Source organism: Cetorhinus maximus, chromosome 9, assembly GCF_964194155.1.
Source record: "Cetorhinus maximus chromosome 9, sCetMax3.hap1.1, whole genome shotgun sequence".
Classification (NCBI taxonomy): Eukaryota; Metazoa; Chordata; class Chondrichthyes; order Lamniformes; family Cetorhinidae; genus Cetorhinus; species Cetorhinus maximus.
In genome coordinates, this window is record NC_135887.1 from 39,575,849 (window position 1) to 39,598,631 (window position 22,783).

At 44.1% G+C, this 22,783-nt stretch overlaps 1 protein-coding gene across 12 annotated transcripts in view; it reads right to left on the reverse strand.

Moving 5' to 3' along the window:
• The window catches only part of tspoap1 (TSPO associated protein 1), a 307,699-nt gene that overhangs the window by 70,597 nt on the left and 214,319 nt on the right, over positions 1–22,783 (reverse strand). For 9 of the 12 annotated variants that reach the window (XM_078548561.1, XM_078548568.1, XM_078548567.1 and 6 more), the window contains exons 7-13: positions 18,967–19,056; positions 17,804–17,926; positions 16,925–17,029; positions 13,858–13,908; positions 10,787–10,819; positions 6,122–6,323; positions 787–1,145 (exon numbers count right to left, since the gene is read on the reverse strand). In XM_078548561.1, the coding sequence (XP_078404687.1) occupies positions 787–1,145; positions 6,122–6,323; positions 10,787–10,819; positions 13,858–13,908; positions 16,925–17,029; positions 17,804–17,926; positions 18,967–19,056 (963 nt within the window). The remainder of the gene's footprint in view (positions 1–786; positions 1,146–6,121; positions 6,324–10,786; positions 10,820–13,857; positions 13,909–16,924; positions 17,030–17,803; positions 17,927–18,966; positions 19,057–22,783) is intronic. The other 3 variants (XM_078548560.1, XM_078548565.1, XM_078548569.1) reach the window with 1 other exon arrangement.

Sequence of the window (22,783 nt, forward strand, 5' to 3'; positions counted from 1 at the left end):
GTGTATTTATTCTGTGTATTCTGTAATATCCCCTTAAATGTCTGCCACTGCATCTCCATTGACCTATCTCTTAACCTAATTTGCCAGTTCACTTTAGCTAGATCTGCTTTCATGCTCTCACAATGACACTTATTTAAGTTTAAAATGCTAATCTTAGACCTACTCTTCTCTCCCTCAAACTAAAAGCAAAATTCAATCATATTATGAGCGCTGCTACCTAGGGGCATCTTACCAATGAGGTAACTAGTTAATCCTATCTCATTGCACAACACCAGGTCTAGTATCGTCTGCTCTCTGGTTGGCTCCAGAACATGCCATTCTAAGAAACTATCCCAAAAACATTCTATGAATTCCTTATCTAGGCTACCTTTGCCCACCTGATATGTAAATTAAGATCCCCCATGATTATTGCCACACCTTTCTGACAGGCTGCCATTCTTTTTTCCTTTATACCCTGTCCTATCATGCAATTACTGTTAGGGGGTCTGTACACCTACCCCTACCAGTGACTTCTTGCCTTAATCATTTCTCATCTCTATCAAACCGTTTCTACATCCTGGTTTCCTGAACTTAGGTCATCCCTCCCTATTGAACTAATAACATCATTAATTAACCGAGCCACTCCTCCACCTTCTGCTTCCTGTCCTTCCTAAATGTCATGTACTTCAATATTCATGTCCCAATCTACATCTTCCTACAGCCACGTCTGTTGCATTAACTGAACCAAAGCATACAAGTCAGTCTGTGAAACAGTTATACCTGTCACATTGTTTTACTGTGACTTACCTCTGGAGTTGTACAAGATTTTGGGGTGCTTCGTGCTGACTCTGTTTTGGGAGTGCCTTTGCTGGAGCCCTGGGTTGATTCTGGTCCGATTTTGCTGGTGATGGAGCCAACTTCTGTTGCTGTCTTCTCCGATTGCTGGGAGACGCTGATTGTTTCAGCCTTTGGTTCATTGGGAATCTGCTCTTCTTTTTGCTCCTCTTTCTGCTCTTCCTGCTTCTCTTCCTGTTTCTCTTCCTGCTTCTGTTCCTGATTCTCTTCCAGCTTCTCTTCCAGCCTCTCTTCCAGCTTCTCTTCCAGCCTCTCTTCTTGCTGTGCTGGACATGGTGACTGAGAAACTGGTGGAGGAACACTTTCCACATCTAAAGGAAAATAGAATTTTCATTGCAGAACACAAAAGGCTTCTGCAGGGGTTATCAATACAAACACTTATGATCCAGGAAACACATATTCCAACAAAAAGAATGATTATGGTAATTGCCTCATGTTCCAAACTGCTGTCCTCACTGCCCGGCAGTGACAGTTATCTAGTCAGTCAACTGAAAATGGTTGCTTGAATAAGCGTTAATTACTTAACAGTTGTAACTTGGGTGTGAGTCATAAATTGTCCATTTAACGGAATGCTTTGGGAATCAAATGCTAAGTCAGGAATTTGGTGGAGGTGGGAATTCGGTGCAGAGGGGAATGTTGGTGCTCCTTTTTATTCTTTTGTTTTGCTCCAGTAGCCGGTGAGCGTTTTTCTTTTGTCTCCAAGCTCGGAAACTGTAACTTATAGCTTTCTAGTTATTAATTTAGTTAAATAACCAAAGTGCCAAAGTGTCTTAACCTGCAGGGCTATGGACCAAATGCTGGAAAGTGGGATTAGGCTGGGTGGCTTAATTTTCAGCCGGTGTAAACATGATAGGACAAATGGCCTCTTTCTGTGCTATGCTAAACTGGAATCCGAGCTGCAGATGCTGCGGGACATTGGGGAGGAGAGGTGGGGGGGCAGAGAGTTACCTGAACATTTTGTTCCAGAAAGCAGTCACACACCCTGGGTTAAGTGTAACTTTAGAGTTGGTCAATGCAACAGGAGGGTGTGACTGCAAATCAGGCAGGTTATGGGGATCCAGCATGTAGTGATGGAGGAGCTTCAGCCTCTGACTTGGACCATCAGGTATGAGGTGCTTGCTACATGTGTGGTTGAGAACAAGGACTACAGGGTGGATGAGCAAACTGACCATGACATCATGGTGCAGAATGCCAAGAAGGGGAGTGCAAAGGAATGTAGCAGTGATAGGACAGTACAGTCAGGGAAATAGGTCATGTTCTCAGCAGCCATGACCAGGAGTTCCAATGGTTGTGTTGCCTGCCTGCTGCAAGGTTAAGGACAACTCCTCATTACTGGAGACGAACTTGGAGTGAGTGGAAGAGGATCTTATTATTGTGGTCCACATAGGAATCAGAATCAGCAGGTGCGTGAGGGGGGGATGGAGATCGCGAGCGAGGTGGAGGTCGGCAGAAAGGACAGGGAGTAGCTCTCAGTGACACCTCTCTCCCCCCACCACCCCCCAACCTTCCAGATGCCAGCCCCTTGATCAGGCAACGCTGGCCTTTGAACGAGAGATTGCACCTGGGAGCCCAAAAGCAAACACGACAAAGTTTGCTTTTCAGATCCCCGTATGGCGACTACTCTGCCTGCCACTGATTCAATACCAATGGCAGCTCCCACTTAAGGGCCTCAATTGGCAACGGAGCAGGAAGGCTGCCCATGAACTTTCCCGCCCTAGACTTAATTGGAGCAATGGTGAGAAGATGATGGGGTCCCCATCTGGTGCCCTCCTGCTTGATTGAATGCCCCCCTCACCTCCAAATCCACCGTGAGGGAGGGTATTAAGTTCTAACTTTGTGTCTGTCCTCACAGTAGAAGGCACAAATTATATATCAGAAATAGGGGGTATCCAAGGAACTAAAAATAATGAAGAACTTAAGGTAATTAATATCAGCAGAGAAAAAGTTTCAGAGAAACTCAAGGAATTAAAATCCAACCCAGTCCCAGGACCTAATGGCCTACATTTGAGGGTTTTAAAAGAGATAGCTGCAGGGAAAGTGGATGCACTGGTTGTGATTTTTTAAAATCCCTAGATTCTGGAATGGTCCCAACAGGTTGGAAGTTAACAAATGTAACTCTGCTACTCAAGGATGGAGGGAGAGAGCAAACAGGGAACGACAGGCCAGTTAGCCTGACATCAGTCATCAGGAAGATACTGGAATCTATCATTAAGGAAGTCTTAACAATCCATTTGGAACAGCATAGTATGATCAGACAAAGTCAACATGATTTTACGAAAGGGAAATCGTGTTTGACAAATTTAGTGAGAATTTTTTTGAGAATGTAACTGGTAGGGTAGATGAAAGGGAAGCCGTAGATAAGGTATACTTGGATTTCCAAAAGACAGTCAATAAGGTGCCTGACAAAGGTTTATACACAAGATAAGGGCTCCAGGACTTACAAGTAGTATATTAGCATGAAGAGAATTGGTTAATAGGCAGGAAGAAAAGAGTAAGGATAAAGGGGGCATTTTCAAGTTGGCAACTGTGACTAGTGGAATGCCACAAGGATAAGTGCTAGGGCCTCAGCTATCTACTGACTTAGATGAAGATACCGAGAGTAATATATCTAAGTTTGCTCTCAATACAAAGTTAACCGGGAACGTAAGTTGTGAGGAGGATACAAAGAGGCTGGAAAGCTTTATGGACGGGTTAAGTGAGTAAGCAACAGGATGGAGTATAATGTGGGGAAGTGAGAGGTTATTCATTTTGCTAGTAAGAATAGAAAAGCAAAATTTTTTTAAAAGATGTGAAATTTGTAAATATTGATGTTTAGAATAACTTGGCTGTGCTCAAACAAACAACACAGAAAGTTAGCATGCAGGACAGCAAGCAATTAGGAAGCCAAATGGAATGTTGGCCTTTACTGTTGCAAGGGGTTTGGAGTACAAGAATGAAGAAATCTTGCTGAAATTATACAGGGCTTTGGTGACACCATACCTGGAGGACTGCATAGTTTTGGTCTCCATTTTTAAGAAAGGATATACTTGCATTGGTGGTGGCATTGCGAAGGTTTGCTAGATTGGTTCCTGGAATGTGAGGGTTGTCCCATAAGGAGGGGCTGAGTAAGTTGGACCTATACTCTCTGGAGCTCAGAAGAATGAGAGGTGATCTCATTGAAACATGCAAGATTCTGAAGGGGCTTGATAGGACAGACACTGAGAGGTTGTTTCTCCTAGCTGGGGAATCAAGAACACGGAGGCACAGTCTCAAGGTACGGGGCTGATTATTTAGGACTGAAATGAGGAGAAACCTCTTCTATCAGAGGGTTGTGAATCTTTGAAATTCTATATCCCAGATGTTGTCGATGTTCCAATGTTGAATATATATAGGGCTGAGATGGACAGATTATCTGGTCTCTCAGGGAATCAAAGGATATGGAGTGGGCAGGAAAGTGGAGTCAAGGCCGTTGATCAGCCATGATCCTATTGAATGATGAGGCAGGCTCGAGAGGCCTTATGGTCTATTCCTGCTCCTATGCCTTATGTTTTACAGTCTTAATATGTTGCAGCTCCAAAAGCAAAAGAAGCACAACTTAACACCTGGTTCAGGGTAATGAAATGGAGAAAGTGGGGATCTGAATATATAAAATGACAACATAATTAGCACCAGTATAAGATTAGAGGAGAAAATGGTCTTAACTAGGTACTTGACTAGAAAAAAAAGAGAATAATGCTGATGAAACCAAATTGAGAAGTTTTGTGAAACATGACAAGATTTCTGAAAGATTACAGGAGTTTAAACGATGTTGAGATATTGAAACACCCGACACCAACCTGAGTTAGTTAATCTTATTACATGAATATAACTGCGAGAGTGGACAAGGCAGAATGGTAACAGTAATGGCCTGTAGGGTAACAAGCAATGTGAGTGGTACTGTAGGAAACAGGTATGGATGGTGGCACTATAAAGGAAAGGCTAATGTAAATAGGACTATAGAGAGTGGTTAATGTGAATGGTTGTGTAGGAAATACTTTTAATAGCAATATAGGGAGTGAGTACTGTGTGGCAATATAGGTGAATGGGCAATGTAGATGGCGTCACAGGGGAACAATTATTGCCAGGATAATGACAGCTCCAGGCTTACCCACCTCATGAAGTGCTCTGCAAAAGCACCACTGTTGTTTATAATTTGAATGTATTGTTTCACATAATAACACTGGGATTTAACTGAAGTATATGACATATTAAATGGTACTCATACGATAAATGGAAGCTATTACTTCAATACAGAAAGTGGGACTAGGGAATATAAATAAAATTGAGTGAGAATTTGAAATCGATATTCGGAGAAAATCTCTACTCAAAAAGAGAAAGAAACGTTTGGGCTAATCTGCCAAACAAGTTGATAGATGCAGAAGCATTGGCCGGGATTTTCCAGCCCTGCCGTGGTGGGACCCATCGCTGGGGATGTGGTGGCCCAGCCAGAAGTCCATTGGCTTTTGGCAGGCCAGACAATCCCTGCGGCAGGAGGAGCCAGCAAATCCCATCCATTGTGTTTATTTACAACATAATTGCAACCCATGATAAGAGACTTAATTTAATGCAGCTGAAGAACAGACTTTGATGGGACAGCTGGTGCATCTGATGGATGGGCACTGTCGAGAGTTATTGTAGCAGAAGGTTTGACTTTAATGTTAAGCTAAAATGGGATAGATTTCAATCGGTTGAATTACCATTCCTTACCCCCAATGCCTTAAGTAAGTGTGTCTGATTTCAGAGCTGAAAGGAGCTAAAAGTGTAAAAAGGAGATTAACATTACTCAAGATTCTGATAGCGGAGGCAGGTGTAGAATCTAATAATTTCCACCTTGTTCTTTGGAATGAACATTTCCTTTGAACGGAACATAGAAGTGCTTCGGTTATAATTTTGGGGTTTTTTTTAGACTCACAACCAGGACAAAGCAGTTTGTGAAAAAACTCGGGGAAACATCAGGAGCACCATAATGGTCTAATCAGGCTCAATCATCTACATGCTGGGAAATGCTAAAAGGAATCTTTCCCCGTCTCTCTAGTGTCATAGATCACTGAGAATTGTTGACACATTCACATTAACCACCTCATCTCAACATTGCAAAGTGTCAATATAACTCCCACAGTAATGTTAGACAAGATCAATTGGGACTTGTCAAGTTTCTGTGCCTGAGATTGAATTGTAGATCTAGCTTCTCAAAGGAGCTTGTGTGAGAGAACTTTCATGGTCCCCTATTGCAAATGTTTCAGCAAGTTTGGCTCTATCTGCATGTTACCTTTTGCCATTGGTGATTCCACTTCATTCAGGAGCTGGGGCTGGCCGCGGGAGAGCAATCCAGATGTATCTGTGCTCACAAGGGTGTTAGTTAGCAGGTCAATATTTCCTGCTTGCAAACGAAAATGCTCCAATTCCTGGGAGAGAAGGCTGAACTGCATGCTCTGACTCCGACATTTCTCTTCCAGATCCCGCACCTTGGCCTGATGGAAAAGATGAGAATGACTGTGCTCATTGTATGATAACTCTGAACTGCAACACATGAATTGCCAGTCTAATCTTGTGCTGCAAAACTTTAATAGAAACACAGACTATCGCATGAATCTTAGTACTGCAGGTGTGCGATGTGATATTTTGCAGAGATGCATTTAGCAGTGCACACAAGGTTTGAAAGAATTGAAGCTAAAATTGAACTTTGGTAGAGTTACACCCTTGTTGTTTTTACGTGATAATTTTTCTTTAGAAATTACAAATGAAGAATGTGCATTTATATAGCACCTTTCATAACCGCAGGACATTCCAAAATACTTCACAGCTTTGCAGCCAATGAATTTATGAAATACAGTCATTGTTGTAATGAGATAAACGACCAGATAATCTGTTTCGATGACATTGGTTGAGGGATGAATGTCAAGTGGTACAATAGGAGAACTCCCCTGCTCTTCGTCTAATAGAGTAATTGGAGTTTTTATGTCGATCTGGGAGAACAGATTAACATCTGTTGAACATCTTAGAAAAAGATGACACTTCCAACAGTGCAGCACTACATCAGTATCAGATTGTGTATCCAAGTCTCTGGAGTGGGGCCTGAAGGCACGGTCCACTGACTCAGAGGCTAAAGTGCTACTACTGAGCCAAGGCTGATCAGAAAAAAGGTAAATAGAAAAAGATGGTTTATGTTTTTGGTGGCTGATTTTCTCATGACATGAAGATTTTATTTGATTTTAGGTTTTCAAAGTATTTTGATCAGAAGTGAAATAAATATACTTCTGTGGCCACAAAGCCCCTCTGCTCTAAAGCTCCAGCTCTGTTTTCTTTCCTATCCTGTACCCAGAAATCCACCTCTGTTGCTCCCTAACTAATGCTCTTTGTAAAATGTTGTTATTGTGCATGACCAGCTTTTTCAATGCACAGTACCCTTAAATTGATTTGCATGGTATTCAACACGGAACAAATTCTGCACGATATCTTCCAGAAATGCTCATGCACAGCTTAGTGGGAACACTGCCTCTATCCTCTGCCCTGTAACATCTTGTTTCTTGTCCTGGACTTGAGTAAAGATGGAAACCTTCACAGGATCCTAAATTCCAATTGGACATTTCCTGGCAGCTGGTTAATGCCCACTTCTCACTGTTCCCCCAGTGTTAGTCACAGTTTCCACTGCTGGCCAGGACTATTATTGTAATGAGGAAACTACTGCAATGTAAATGCTGGAAATCTGAAATAAAAACAGAAAATGCTGGAAATGCAACATTTGAAAGTGACTACCTCACGTTGTACATGTATATCCTTAATTCTGATAAAAAGGTCCTATCCTGTAATGTAGCTACTGATAGAAAGGTATAATTCATTCAAAATATGCTACACTGATTGGAAGGGAAAGATTATTAAATTCACCAAGTACAGTAAGAGCACAGAATATTTTCTTAATTTTGCTTCATTTTAATGTTGCAATAAAGCAGATTCTTCTGATCGACACCATTCTGATCACCATGGCATTTTTATTCTTTCCTGTAATGTGGGAGTCACGGGTAAGGTCAGCATTTGTTGCGCATCCCTAATAACCCTTGAACTGAGAGGCTTGCTAGGCCATTTCTGTGGGCAGTTACTGATCTATGCTCCAACCCCCATGTTACTGATACATACTTGATTCTCATTTTACTGACACCATTCTCAATATATGCTGACAACAGCCTGGAGAGGCGAAGGGAGAAATTTCATTTAAAATTAAACAAAGCAGGTCTGTTCTTTCAATGAATTTACTTGCAAGATGTTGTCTTGCTCAGACTGGTTAAGTTTGCACCACACTATTTACTGTTCATACAACCCCCATTATTCAGAAATGTCCATTCACAACACTAACCGAAGACCTTAATTTATATAACGTCTAATAATGCAATCCCATGACTCCAACAGGGAGCGTGGGTCACAAATGGTACTACAGCACTATGGTGCTGGTTCTCCTTATGAGCACAGTACCCGATGGGAGCAAGGAATTGCAGAATCATCCGTCTGGTGCCTCATAATATCTCACAAAGTGATTCTCATAAATAGTTACTTTTGCCTTCCTAACAGCACTGTGGGTGTACCTATGCCACATAGACTGCAGGGGTTCAAGAAGCTGCCTCACCACCACCTCAAGAGCAATTAGGGATGGGCAATAAATGCTGGCCCAGTCAGCGATGCCAACACTCCATGAAAGAAGAAATAAAAAGCTGGCGCTGGTCCAGAGATAAGCAACAGTCATTTTATGCACAAGACACCACACAGAACAACAAGAGAACTAATTAATCTGGTTTTGGCAATGTTGTTTAAGAAAAGAATGTTAGCCAGGCCACTGAAAGAATTCCCACTGCTTTCAAAAGTGCCATGGCATTTTTTATTCTTTCATGTAATGTGGGTGTAACAGGTAAGGCCAGCATTTGTTGCCCATTCCTAATAGCCCTTGAACTGAATGGCTTACTAGGCCATTTCAGAGGGCGGTTAATAGTCAACCACATTACTGTGGGTCTGGAGTCATATGTAGTCCAGACCAGGTAAGAATGGCAGATTTCCTGCCCTAAAGGACATTAGTGAACCAGATGGGTTTTTACAATTGATGATAGTTGTCATGTACCATTACTGAAACTAGCTTTATATTCCAGATTTATTAATTGAATTCAAATTCCAACAGCTGCTGTGATGGGATTTGAACCCATGTCCCCAGGCCATTAGCTTGGACCCCTGGATTACTAGTCCAGTGACATTCTCACTGTGCATTCATCTCCCCAGTGACAGGGAGATCAGCATTCAAGGCCCCAAACACTCCTTTCAGGTGAAGCAGCGCTTCACTTGCACCTCCTTCAATTTGGTTAACTGTTTTTGCTGCTCCCAATGCGGTCTCCTCTACATTGGAGGTTAAACACAGACTGGGTGACCGTTTTGTGGAACACCTTATCTCAGTCCGCAAGCATGACCCAGACCTTCCTGTTGCTTACCATTTCAACTCAGCATCTTGATCTCATGCCCACGTGTCCGTCCTTGGCCTACTGCAATGTTCTAGTGAAGCCCTACGCAAACTGGAGGAACAGCACCTCATCTTCTGATTAAGCACTTTACAGCCTTCCAGACTTAACATTGAGTTCAACAACTTCAGACCATGAACTCTCTCCTCCATCTTTATCCCTTTTTTAATCCAATTTTTAAAAAAAATTATTTATTCATGTTTAAAACAAACTTATTTTTTATCCCTTTTCCACAACTCCCCTTGCATCCTCCCGCCCCACAGGGCCATCTGTCACTTGTTTTGTTTTGCTTTCACAGAGCACTGACCCTTGTTTTGCTATTTCTGCTATCTTACCTTTACACCATTATCAGCACCTCCTTTAGTCTTTAACACTACCATTAACACTCCCTTTGTCCCTTGTCCATGACATCTTTGTCAAATTTTTCTTGAGCTCCCACCTATCCCTGACCTATTTTGTTCCACCTGCTCCATCCCTCTTAAACAGTAGAAAATCCATCACATTTCTACTTCTCTTTAGCTCTAAAGAAGAATTATATGGACTCGAAACATTAACTCGGTTTCTCTCCACAGATGCTGCCACATCTGCTGAGTTTTTCCAGCATTTTCTGTTTTTATTCCACTTCAATCATAACAGGTTGAAGGGACCTAGTGTGATGCTCAAACCTACAACCTTCTGATTTTAAGGCAAGTGACCTACCAACTGAACCAAACTGACAATCAGCTATAGAGACTGCAGTGATAATAAGCCAATCATCCATCAACACAAAGTGTTGTGAGATACTCGGAGATTTGTGCCTCAATATACAATGGAGTTACCCTATTTCGAACAAGTCTACCAGTAGTACCAGTAGTGCAGATTGAGAGACATAAACTGTTTTAAACAGAAGCAACATCAGGAAACAAATTAATGTAAGAAAACACCTTTGTTCTGTTGGCTTCTACAGCCAATCATGTGGATTTTTTGCACTGAGATGATTATTGCTTAACAGAAAAAAGGTGATTTGTTGGGAAGGAAAAAGAAATAACTTACATTCAATGAAATGACTAAGCTATAGTTCTGCTCTAATAAAGCGATTAAAAGGAAAACCATACAAAGCCTTTTAAACACTGATTAACCAAACAGATTTTACATAATACGCTGTTTCTTATTTTGTACATGCAGTGAATAAAACTTGAAAGGGCACATTCATTTAAATAAGGTGTTCCCATATATTGCAGGGATTTATTACGTGGAAAGCTGCACAAAGGAATCCTCAAACACACACAAAGGTCTACATGCTAAAGAGGGAGGAATGTGGTGCTGTGTACCTGCATGCAATCCAAGGTATTCTATTAACAGGAGAAATAGAAAATGGAACACCATTAAATAGAAGCATGCTTCAAACCATTAGAGATTCTCAATCCAATAAATTGCACACATCATTCAATAAAGAAATGTACCAGCTCCAGCTGTAAAACTAGGCAGGTCAACTCCTACAATTTAACAGAGATCAGTGATAAATGTTATGCAACAAGATAAAATCTAGCTCTGCCCAGTCAGGCATTTTTAGCTCTAATGCATTCTTCTAAAGGAGGTGCTAGGTGCTAAAGAGTTTCAATAATAGTATCCTACTGCAGACCTCTTTAATAAGATATAGCTACCCAGAGATCATTAGCAGCTCACCATCACCCCAGATTGCTTTTACACATTTGCTGTTGCTTACATTTCACAGATGTTACACAGATGTGTGTGTTCTGAGTGAATGCAACAAAGTTATTAATGTACATCAAGTTCCTGTGCCTGGAATCCAGTTAAGTAGTTGCCATTTCCACAATATTTTAGCCAGATGCAATCAGTAGCGTAACATCAGCTGGTGATGAAAGACCACTCAATCTCTGCACGGCCATCAGTTTGTGAAATCACTTAGTATGACGAATACTTTTTCTGTACATGTGAAATGATAAAATGGTAGTGCCAGAAGTTGCAACCAAACCAACACCTTTACATTTATGGGTTGAGAATGTACAAAAATGAGGTGCATATCTATAGATAATAGGAACATGCTCGTGATTTGTGAACTCCATCAGGGTCACAATCATTGTCTGGAATCCTTCATGCTGCTTGCCAGCAGTCCGTATGGAGTAAAAACAGGTTAATCACATTAACTTCACTCATCCTCACAAGCTAAATGAGTAGCTAAAAATCCATATCCGGTCTAGGGAGACAGTCAAATACATTTAGGAGCAGCTGGCCCTGAATGGCTGGATACAGAATGGCTCCATAGTGGGCTGGAATCAGAGCATCTATTGACACCAATGCATCAACCAAAGAGTTGGAGGCAGAATGGGACTTACGCCAAGACTAGGCAGTCTATTTGACAGCAGAGTTGATTTACACAGCAAAGTGCAAAGAGAACTTACTTAAATGGCTCACTGTGCAGTAACAGTCTAAAAGTCTATATGAACAAAAACAAACAGAACACATGACCGAAACTGCAGCAAAGTCGCTTAAAGCAGGGCAATTTCACTGGCAAAATGCCGTGAGTGCATATGCTACGTGTAAAATCAATCCCAGTCACACTCACCAGTGCACGCTCCAGACATGATTGGTGAGGGAATTCACCAATCATCTCCATTCTGGTTTGGAATAATAGTGTCGCTATATGCAGCTGCTGGATATAGATTGGCTTGAGAGCACTCAGCATTGAGTGGCCTGGGAACTGAATAGATCAGAATGTGCTATCAAAATTCTTCAGGTTATGGCATCTGGAATCTGTCTGTGGGCTGTTTTTAGGTACAGAATGTATTGTTCGGAAGCTGTCCACATGATGTTTATAGCTATAAGTTTTCCTGTTTGGAAGCTGTGTGTGGTGTCTGTAGGCTCAGCATGTGCTGTCAAGAAGCAATATGTGCATTGTCTTCAGGTACACAGCTTCCACACAGCACACTCTGTATGGTGTCTGTAGGCATAACGTGCGATGTCTGGAGGTTGTGTATGATGTCTGTAGGCAAAGTGTGTGATATCTGGAAGTTGTGTATGGTGTCTGTAGGCACAGAGTGATGTCCGGAAGTTGTGTATGGTGTATGTAGGAGGCAGAGTGTGTTGTCTGGAAGTTGTGTATGGTGTCTGAGGCACCAAGTGTGTTTTCTTGAAGCTGTGAGTAGCGTCTGTAGGCACAGTGTGTGCCTGGGCTTTGACACCTGCATTGATGCTACAGATGGAAAGAAAATATTGAGGAGCGATCCGCCTGAGTGCAGCGAATACATATAAATTCCCCCAGTTCCTCTACATGTGTAAGTCCAGACCTCCCGATTTTCCAATTTACACTGTATTTGGGCAATCGAGTGCTCCTGCACACAGACCCAGGAGTTATTTCCCCTTTTTTAGAGCATTTAGTGGTTGAGAAGTGATTTATTTTATAAAACACTGCTTCACCCTCAACTGAAGAACTGTGTCCACACTTTAGGAAGGATGTGAAGGTATTAAGAGCGCGTGCAGAAAAGATTCATAAGAATGGCTCCACCTGAGGGAATTTCAGTTACATAGAAAGATTAAAGAAGTTGGGACTGTTCTCCTTGGACAAGAGAAGGTTGAGAGGAGATTTTGATGTAAGTATTCAAAATCATTAAGGTCTGGAGAGAGTAGATAGGGAGAAACTGTTCCCATTGGTGGAAGGATTGAGAACTAGAGGGCACAGATTTAAGGTAATTGGCAAAAGAAGCAATGGTGACATGAGGAATCTTTTTTATGCAGGAATGATTAGGACCTGGAATGTACTGCCTATGAGTGTGGTGAAGGCAGGGACAATTGAGGCCTTTAAAAAGGGAACTGGGTCATTATGTGAAAAGTAGAAATTTGCAGGGCTATGGGGAAAAGGCAGGGGAGTCGCACTAGGTGAATTGCTCCTTCAGAGGTGCAGCACAGACACAATGGACCAAATGGCCTCCATCTGTGCTGTATAACTATTTTATGACTGTATGATTTTTACAGAACATTTGGGGCTTCACACCCAGAATTACACTTGCTTAAAGTTGGAGTGAGGTTACTTGAGACTCCTGCACAAATTCTACAGAAGATATCCCACATAAGTTACAATTGAAAGCCATAACTGTATATTCAGTACCAGACTCAAGATGTCTTCCATTAGCAGTACCTGGTTGCTATCTGTTGCTGTGGGTGTTGCTGTGCCTGCAAACACTGCAAGATCATTTAAACAGGATTCATGCCAGAGTCATCCATCTCTCCTTGAAGTCAATACAATGACAAAACCATCGAAGAGATCAGTGAAAGAGCTGAGAGTTCAAACACTGAGGATGCTCAAACAGCTAAGTGTGGATTTCACTTTCCAATGACAGGTTTCATGGTAGGCTGAGGATTCAGTTAGAAATGTGTTTGTGAACATTGATCACATGTAGTTCTGAAGGAGAGTCATATTAGACCCAAAATGTTAACCCTGTTTCACTCTGCACAGACACTGCCAGATCTGCTGAGTTTCTCCAGCATTTTCTGATTTTATAACATGTTCTCTTACCTCCAGTAACTGGACCACACCTTCATGTTCCTTCTTTGCTTCAAACTGAGCCTTAATTTGAAAAACAAAGCAGGTTAATTAAAGTTCTGTACATTGACTGCTGCCTGCACCAGGAGGTTTAGAAAAAACTATTTTTAATGGGGTGATTAGACTCTGGGATTGTCTGTCACAAACCATTATTAATGCAGAATCTGTTAAATGTTTTAAAAGAAATGAGATAATTACTTGAAAAAGGAAGATCAAACTTAAACTATCTTTTTTGTATGAAGAGCAGGCAGGAGACTGGGATTACGCTACGCCATTCATTTGGGGAGAGCAGCACAGACCCAATGGCCAAATCGGCTGTTTCTACATTTGAATGTGCTATGATAATAGATTGTGCTTGAAGATGCAACCTTTTTATCTCGATATTGATATGTCAGAATAATTGACCAGCCTAGCTTCCTCACCAACTGCTTTTATTAAAATTCCAGACCTGCCCCCTGCTCTTGGTACATTACGAATAGATATTCCAAGTTTCTGAAATTTCTCCCCTGCCAGAAACTTACTATGAAACATTAGTTTGCCAAATATTGTTGTCATTAAGAGTTTTTGGAAAGGATCTTAATTTTCTTTGTCCTGCTGGTTTTCATTTCACTTCTGTGAGGTGAACCAGTGTTACCAGATTTCTCAAGTGGAGTGCTATGAGTTTCAGTTCTGTGGAGCCATACTGAGCTGCAGAACTGTTAATAGACAACATTTAGGTAGGTGACAGAGCATATGTAGTCAGAATCCACACTCCAGCAATGTGCATCACAGAGACAAAACAACAGCCTGAATTAGTTAATCTTAATATATGTGAATAGGTTGTGAGCTGAAGCAGAATTAATCCAAAAATTACTTTTCAAATAAAAACCCAGCTTTAAAAGTGTAGCCTGTCCCAAATGAAATCCTATACCTACCTGTAACTGGCATATTGATGAGGAATCAATTTTAAAACATGAATATACTTTCACAAGCTCCTTGATGGATCAGCAAGTTCACTCAATGGTGGAATTTTCCCATAATAAAACTAAGTGCGGCGGTGGGCGGGCGGATTCGGCCGCGCCCAGCCCACCGGCCGTAATGGCGGCAACTCGCGCCCAATTCTCTGCTTGGAGCCTCATTAACCATGCAGAGGCGTGTATCGGTCCAAATGACCTGGCAGGTCGGGAGCTGATTCTTCCGCCTGCCACCAGCTGGCAGGTTCGAAGGTCCAGGTGCCAAATTTAAACGCCGGTCCAACACACAATCTCACTCTCTCCAGCCCACCAGAGATGTCTGGCAGCCAAAGGAGGAAGGCCAAGAGCCTGAACAGGAAGGCCGCACCCCACTTCACGCACAAGGCCCTCCAGGCCTTGATCAGAGGGATGCAGGCACACAGGCTCTGTCCCAGGGATGGCTGCAGGAAGCACAGCAGCCTCACCTCTCTGGCCTGGGAGACCATCGCGGAGCAGGTCAGGGCCCACGCCCGAAGTGCCATCCCGTGCAGGAAGAGGATGAATGATCTCTCCCGCTCCACCAGGGTGAGTCATCCTTCAACATCCTCCAATATCAAACTCTCATCATGGCATCATGTACTCAAATGGCTACTCTCTTCAGGGGTCTCACGCAAACCATTAGTAGGGGACACATATCAACACTCATTCTCTCACTGAGACTTTCACATCACCACCATCCCATCTATCATGTTGCTCACACTCCATCCTCTGGCCCTTCTGGGGAGGGCTCACCACACACAGGGGACATGGATCTCACTCAATCTCTGCTCCATCCCTTCTCATCACATGCCTTTCTTTCTTCTTCATACAGGACAAGCTGATGCACAACAGGCGCGAATGATCGCAGACTGGGAGAGGGGCAGCCAACATCATCACCCTCAGTGAGTTTGAGGAGGCTGCTGCTGAGCTGGCTGGGGAGGACAGGGATCGATCCTGTGGGGAAGGGGAGATCGGCCTCTTCCACCAACCCATTATGGATCGCAGCTCCATCACTTCATCAAATCCTGACAATCACAGTGAGTCACGTGCAGTCTTATCTAGCTCATGTTCATTAGCTGAACTCTTTTTTCGAGGCACCGGCAGATCGAGGCCCCCAAGCCAGTCCAGCACCACCAGTGCGAGTCCCCAGACTTCATCTGAGGAGGAAGCTCCGGAAGAACCATCACGGCACTGACACGCACCCGCCACACATGTTGGTGGACCACTGATGTAGATTAGGCTCGGGCTCACTTTCTGGGGAACACTTCACTACCACATCCCTGCAGCAGTTGGGGGCAGGGACAGCCCAGGTCTCTGGCACTCTGAGGGATGCTGGAGACCAGCCACCCGCTTGGTCTGAGTCAGATGATGAGCATTTGGAAACGCTTGCCAAATCTATGCTGGAGATGCAATGACAGGCGGCGGAACATCAGGCAGAGATTTGGCAGTCACTCAGCAGACTATAGCGAGCAAAGGAGGCTGTCTAATGTCATGGCTCCAACGGGCGAGTGCCTCGAGGTCAGCATGGGTAGCCTGGCAACCGCCATGGAGACCTTGGTCCAGCAGGTCTTGCCAGATTTGCGCTTGACCCTGCACTCCATGGCCACACACCCTGGTGAACACTATCAGGATGTGGGTGACATGGGGACAAGGCACCTTGACCCTCCCCTCCCCCCCACAGATGCATCATTTCCTGCAGGATCAGGGCGGGGCCCTCGGGCACCCACAGGGAGGATGAGCGTCAGCCAGGCACTCCAGGAGGCTCCTCTCAGGACACTCCAAGGGTTTGCAGCCACTCACAGCCACCTCTGCCTGTGACCCCATCAACTCCAGCTTCTCAGGCCGCCGTGGGAGCTTCTGCCCCTGAGCAGGTGACCCTAATCAGACTGGGGCCCTCCAGGATAGGATTAGGCTCAGGTATGATGTCTCCACAATCAAATAGTCTGCTTGTATTTATAGTCAATGTTTACACAAGAATAATAGTCACAGGCAGATTGCTGGAGATTGCAAGAGCCCAATAAGAGGTCCATGTCTTAAGCCAAAGAGGGAAAAAGATGGAATCTTACTACCTGTTGCAATCGTTCCACTTCATGCTGTTTGGCCTGCAGAATTGTCAACGCTTCTTCATGTTCCAATTCCAGCTGGTGCCTGCGCTCTGCCACCTCTCGCATGTGCTGCACAGAGAAATGTTAATTACTCACTGACTGCACAGGAGTTACAGTTCACAGTGCCAGATACAGCCTTCTGAAATTACACTGCCCAGTTATCGTGTACAACTCTGCAGAAGACTAAAGGTTCCCTGTACTGGGACAGCCTATTAAAAACATTAAGTTTTTTGTTTCTCAGTGGCTGTGTTAATACAGAGTGTCCTCGACTGAAGCGGTGCTGGAAATATATTGCCTTCTATCAATGATCTGCTGGAAACACACAAACTCATACCAGGTCTTTTTGGAAATACACCACCTCATACACCTCTTTCCAGGACTAAAGCTCCTCTCCCATCCAGTTTTACATATCTCTATCTGGCCAGTTCTAAAGTTCATCCCACACTATTCAATGGATCCCTCCACCCCAGTTCTACAATGCCCCCAGCTCCATTCAGCTATTTTCTTCCCTAATCTATAAACCCATACACCCCATAACCCCGGTTCTGCCTTCTCATTATATTTTCTATCAGTATTTGAGCTCTGTTAGGAAATGCTCCTATTTGCACCTCAGAAACTTGGTGTCACTTGTTCAAACTTCTTCTCCTTTCATTCTGCAGGCACGAAGACTCAATGTTTAGGGAATGCTAGCAATGTGCTGTGAGCTACCCAAGCTCTGCAATCTCCCACTAGCATATGTATTTATTATGGCAATGTTCTGTGAGTTACCTGAGCTCACCAATGTCTCACTCACACTGCAATGTAGATTTATCTTTTTGTAAATGGTACGACTAGTGATCTTACCTTCAGGACCTGCTCTAGGTTCTCCAGCTTGGCTTGGAGTCGCTGATTCTCCTTCAGGGATGAATCTCGTTCTGCTGTCACCACTGAGAGTTTCCCTCTCAGGTCATTGTTGTGAGCTTTAATCTGCATCAAATACATGCATTTCAGCACAGTGAGAAAGGGCCAAGGGAACACAATTACCAAATTTCACACTTCACTACTGTATAAAAATATACTGAATTTGTCAGCAAGCTCAGACTAATCTTCTGCTTACTTTGTAAATAATGTAGATAGCTTCTGATCACAGCAAAGGCTTGGGACCTGGACTAGTTTGGAGGTATAAGTAATGTAACAGCGTTTTACACCTAAATTCCAGGCCCTTGGAAAATACTTGAAAAGATGCTACCTATCCATTCCTCTCCTCCCTTCCATATAACGTTTTTATTTCTAAACCAGCTCTATGTTAGCTGCAAAGAGGTGCTTGTGCATAAGGCCTAAGAAACAGCATCCCAATGTCATTCATAAGGATAAAAATGAGATGCTGGTAACTGGCAGAAAGAAAGAGAGAAAACGAAGAACATATTTTGTAATTCCAAAACAGAATAAATTGGTATATATATATATGCTCAGTCAGAAGCTTACAAATGTATGAGAAACACTTTAGCTGAAAAAGTGGGAGAAACAGGCTACAAAATAGGGGCAAGGGAACCTAGTTCAGAATGAGGATAAAGGAACACAGTACAGAATGGGGTGAGTGGAACACAGAATGTAGGGAGGGAAAAGCAGTACAAAATAGAGCAAAGGGAGGACAAGACAACAGGAAGAGGGGTATACAGCACAGAATGGGTGAGAGAAAAGCAGGACAGAATGGAAGATGACGAGCAGTATGAGTGTGACAAAGAAGATTTCAAACCAAGTTTCTAATTTCTTTGTTCTTATGTATGTTGATTATTAAATACAAACACGTGGCTGGCAGCTATGAGAAAGCAAGTCATTTGAACAATGTCATTTAGGGAATAACAGTGGGTAGCAAAGGATTTATTGATTATAGAACATGCATTATCGTGCAAACATAGAGCAGATATTGTCTAAGTTAAAAGATACAAATGAATTTCTGCCTCACTGGGATATGGCTGTGGAATGGTTGGCTCAGTGCACTGAGAAGGGATGAAGCCAAGCATTACCTTTTCAGTCTCTTGTGCCTCTTGGCTAAGTTGGATGGTCTCTTCAGTTAGCCGTGCATTCTCACTCCAGGCTTGTTTCAGCTCATTCTCCTGTAAGTAAAAGCACACACGTTCTAACCAGGAATGGGCAGAGCATTCCAATTCAGGCTGTGCTTCAACCTTTCAGTTTATTTCCATCCACTAACTTTCAGTGGCTCATATTCCAGTAGATGGTCCAAACCCTTTCCTACCTTTCTATTCCAATAATAATTTGCTGAAATCAGAGTACAGAAGAATAAGAGACAGCTAACCTTTGGAGCAAGTAGACCCGATGACTATATCACGAATGCACAATAACCTTAATACAAGTGACAAAAAGGAAAGAGATGGCAGCAATGGTGCTGGACATCAGGGCAATGGTATTCCAACAGGTCAGGTCTCAGAGCAGTAAGAGACCAAGCCTCAGAGAAGCAATACACTGGACCTCGGCACAGAAATCCAGCATGCTACAGAGCAACCCCGCCTTCACATTGAGGATACCCTCCATCATGTTGTATGGCACTACCACCATGCTAAATGGGATAGATTTTGAACAGATCTAGCAAGTCAAGACTGGGCATCCATGAGGCACCGTGGGCCATCAGCAGCAGCAGAATTGTACTCGAACACAATCTAACCTCATGGCCCGGCATATCCCCCACTCCACCATTACCATCAAGCCAGGGGATCAACACTGGTTCAATGAAGGGTGCAGGAGGGCATACCAGGAGCAGCACCAGGCATACCTAAAAATGAGGTGTCAACCTGATGAAGCTATAACACAGGAATACTTGCGTACCAAACAGCATAAGCAGCAAGTGTTAGACAGAGCTAAGCGATTCCACAACCAATGGATCAGATCTAAGCTCTGCAGTCTTGCCTCACCCAGCCGTGAATGGTGATGGAGAAGTAAACAACTCACTGGAGGAGGAGGCTCCGCAAATACCCCCATCCTCAATACGGGGGAGCCCAGCACATCAGTGCAAAAGATAAGGCTGAAGCATTTGCTACAATCTAAAGCCGGAAGTGCCGAGTGGATGATCCAACTCGACCTCCTCCAGAGGCCCCCAGCATCACAGATGCCAGTCTTCAGCCAATTCAATTCACTCCACGTGATCTCAAGAAACAGCTGAAGGCACTGGATACTGTGAAGGCTATGGGCCCTGACAACATTCCGGCAATAGTACTGAAGACTAGTGCTCCAGAACTTGCCGCGCCCCTAGCCAAGCTGTTCCAGTACAGCTACAACACTGGCATCTACCCAGTTATGAGGAAAATTGCCCAGGTTTGTCCTGTACACAAAAAGCAGGACAAATCCAACCCAGCCAATTACAGTCCCATCAGTCTACTCTCAATAATCAGTAAAGTAATGGAAGGGGTCATCAACAGTGCTATCAAGCAGCACTTGCTTAGCGATGCTCACTGATGCCCAGTTTGGATTCTGCCAGGGCCACTCAGCTCCTGACCTCATTACAGCCTTGGTTGAAACATGGACAAAAGAGCTGAACTCCTGAGGTGAGAGTGACTGCCCTTAGCATCAAGACAGCATTTGACTGAGTGTGGTATCAAGGAGCCGTAACAAAACTGGAGTCAGGGGGAAAACTCTCCGCTGTTTGGAGTCATACCGAGCGCAAAGGAAGATGCCTGTGGTTGTTGGAGATCAGTCATCTCAGCTCCAGGACATCATTGCAAGAGTTCCTCAGAGTAGTTAGTGTCCCAGGCCTAGGTCAGAAGTGGGGATGTTCGCTGATGATTGCACAATGTTCAGCATCATTCGTGACTCCTCAGATACTGAAGCAGTCTATGTCCAAATGCAGAAAGACCTGGACAATATCCAGGCTTGGGCTGACAGTGGCAAGTAACATTTGTACCATACAAGTGCTAGGCAATGACCATCTCCATCAAGAGAAAATCCAACCATCGCCTCTTGGTGTTCAATGGCATTACCATCACTGAATCCCCCACTATCAACATCCTGGGGGTTACCATTGACCAGAAACTGAACTGGACTAGCCATATAAACACTGTGACTACAAGAGCAGGTCAGTGGCCAGGAATCGTGTGACGAGTAACTCACCTCCTGACTCCCCAAAGCTTGTCCACCATCTACAAGGCACAATTCAGGAGTGTGATGGAATACTCTCCACTTGCCTGAATGAGTGCAGCTCCCACAACACTCAAGAAGCTTGACACCATCCAGGACAAATCAGCCCGCTTGATTGGCACCACATCCACAAACATTCACTCCCTCCACCACCGACTCACAGTAGTTGCCTTGGGGTGGGGGGGGCGACACCCTTCGCCTCGGGGGGCGTGGCGCGGCGACACCCCTTGCCTCGGGGTGGGGCAGCCACACCCTTCGCCTCAGGGGGCAGTGAGGAAGGGCCATTTAATCAGGCAGGAGGGCAGTGGGAGGCGACCCTGCCTACCCCAAATAAACCCAGGGTGGGAAGGCTCGTGGATAACCTTCCCACCAGCTGCCGATTTAAGGCACTTCAGGGAACAATTAATACCCACTTAAGGGCTTCACCCCACTGCGCTGGTATTCACCCAGCCGTGGGCAGGAGACTAGCCATGCAGGAAGCTTGAAAAGTAAACCCTGTCAGGGTTGCTTACGGGCTCCTGGGGTGGAAGGTGGGGTTCCTCATTCAAAGGGACTCAGTACCTGATCGAGGGACTCGGCATCGGAAAAGGAGGGGGTGTGCCTGTTGAGAGTTGTTCCCCTGCCCTTGTTGCCGAACTACCTCTTCTCTCACCTCCCCCATCCTGTCATCACTCACCTGTGGCCTGGGTCCCTCAGTGATCTTAGACCTCAGGCGGGTGCATTAGTAGCAGCAGCAGCCATTGCTCCCACTGCCAGCCTCTGATTGGACAGAAGCTCTTGGGGCGAGGAGGGGCGGGATTTCCACCCCCAAAGGCCTACACCAGATGGACTGCAGCGGTTCAAGAAGGCAGCTCACTGCCACCTTCTCAAGGGCAGTTAGGGATGGGCAATAAATGCTGGGCCAGCCAGCGACACCCACATCCCATGAATGAATATTGAAAAAAATCCCTGTCAGAATGATGTCTGCTTGACCACACTTTCTAACCTGTCAGTTTAATTTCACCACAGGTGTGAAACATGGGGAAGGCCTGCCGCTGCCCAGTTAAGTGCCTAATGGGCACTTAAAACTGCAGGCCTTCCTAAAAAGAGGCAGAGTGGGGCTCTCACTGGCTCTTCAGCCAGTGCGCAAGACCCCGTCGCCTCTTCTAAGTACCGCCCACCGTGACAACGTACATCAGAGCAGCAAACTACAAATCCCATGGGTTGGAGCAGCCACACATTTGGAGCAAAAGGAGAGAATTATATTCAAAAAGCCTCAAAGCTATTTACTAAAACCGAACAAAGGAATGCCAGGCAAGTCAGTGAACTTCAGTAATAATTTTGGTTTGTAATCACATGGTTCAAACCTGGAAAAAAATTCAGTGGCAGCTATCACAGCCATATGTACAAACTGAGCACCATCACCAACTGCAGAGGTAGCAACAGCAAGAGGCTATGTAAATACCTGGCACACCAGATCATATCCCTAAACACCACTCATTTCCAATAATGGACAGCAACAGTTCGGCTCATTGATAAATTTATTTAATTTCAATCCTTATGAAACCTTTTTTCACATGGAATTTCCTGAGCTCATGGATTGCTAGTTGTCTAAAGGTCTGGCCAGCCTCAGATTAAAAAGAAATCCACTCTGCAAGTGACAAATAATGATGGGATGATTCAACGTGTAACTGGGTACTCGTGCGGCTCATGTAC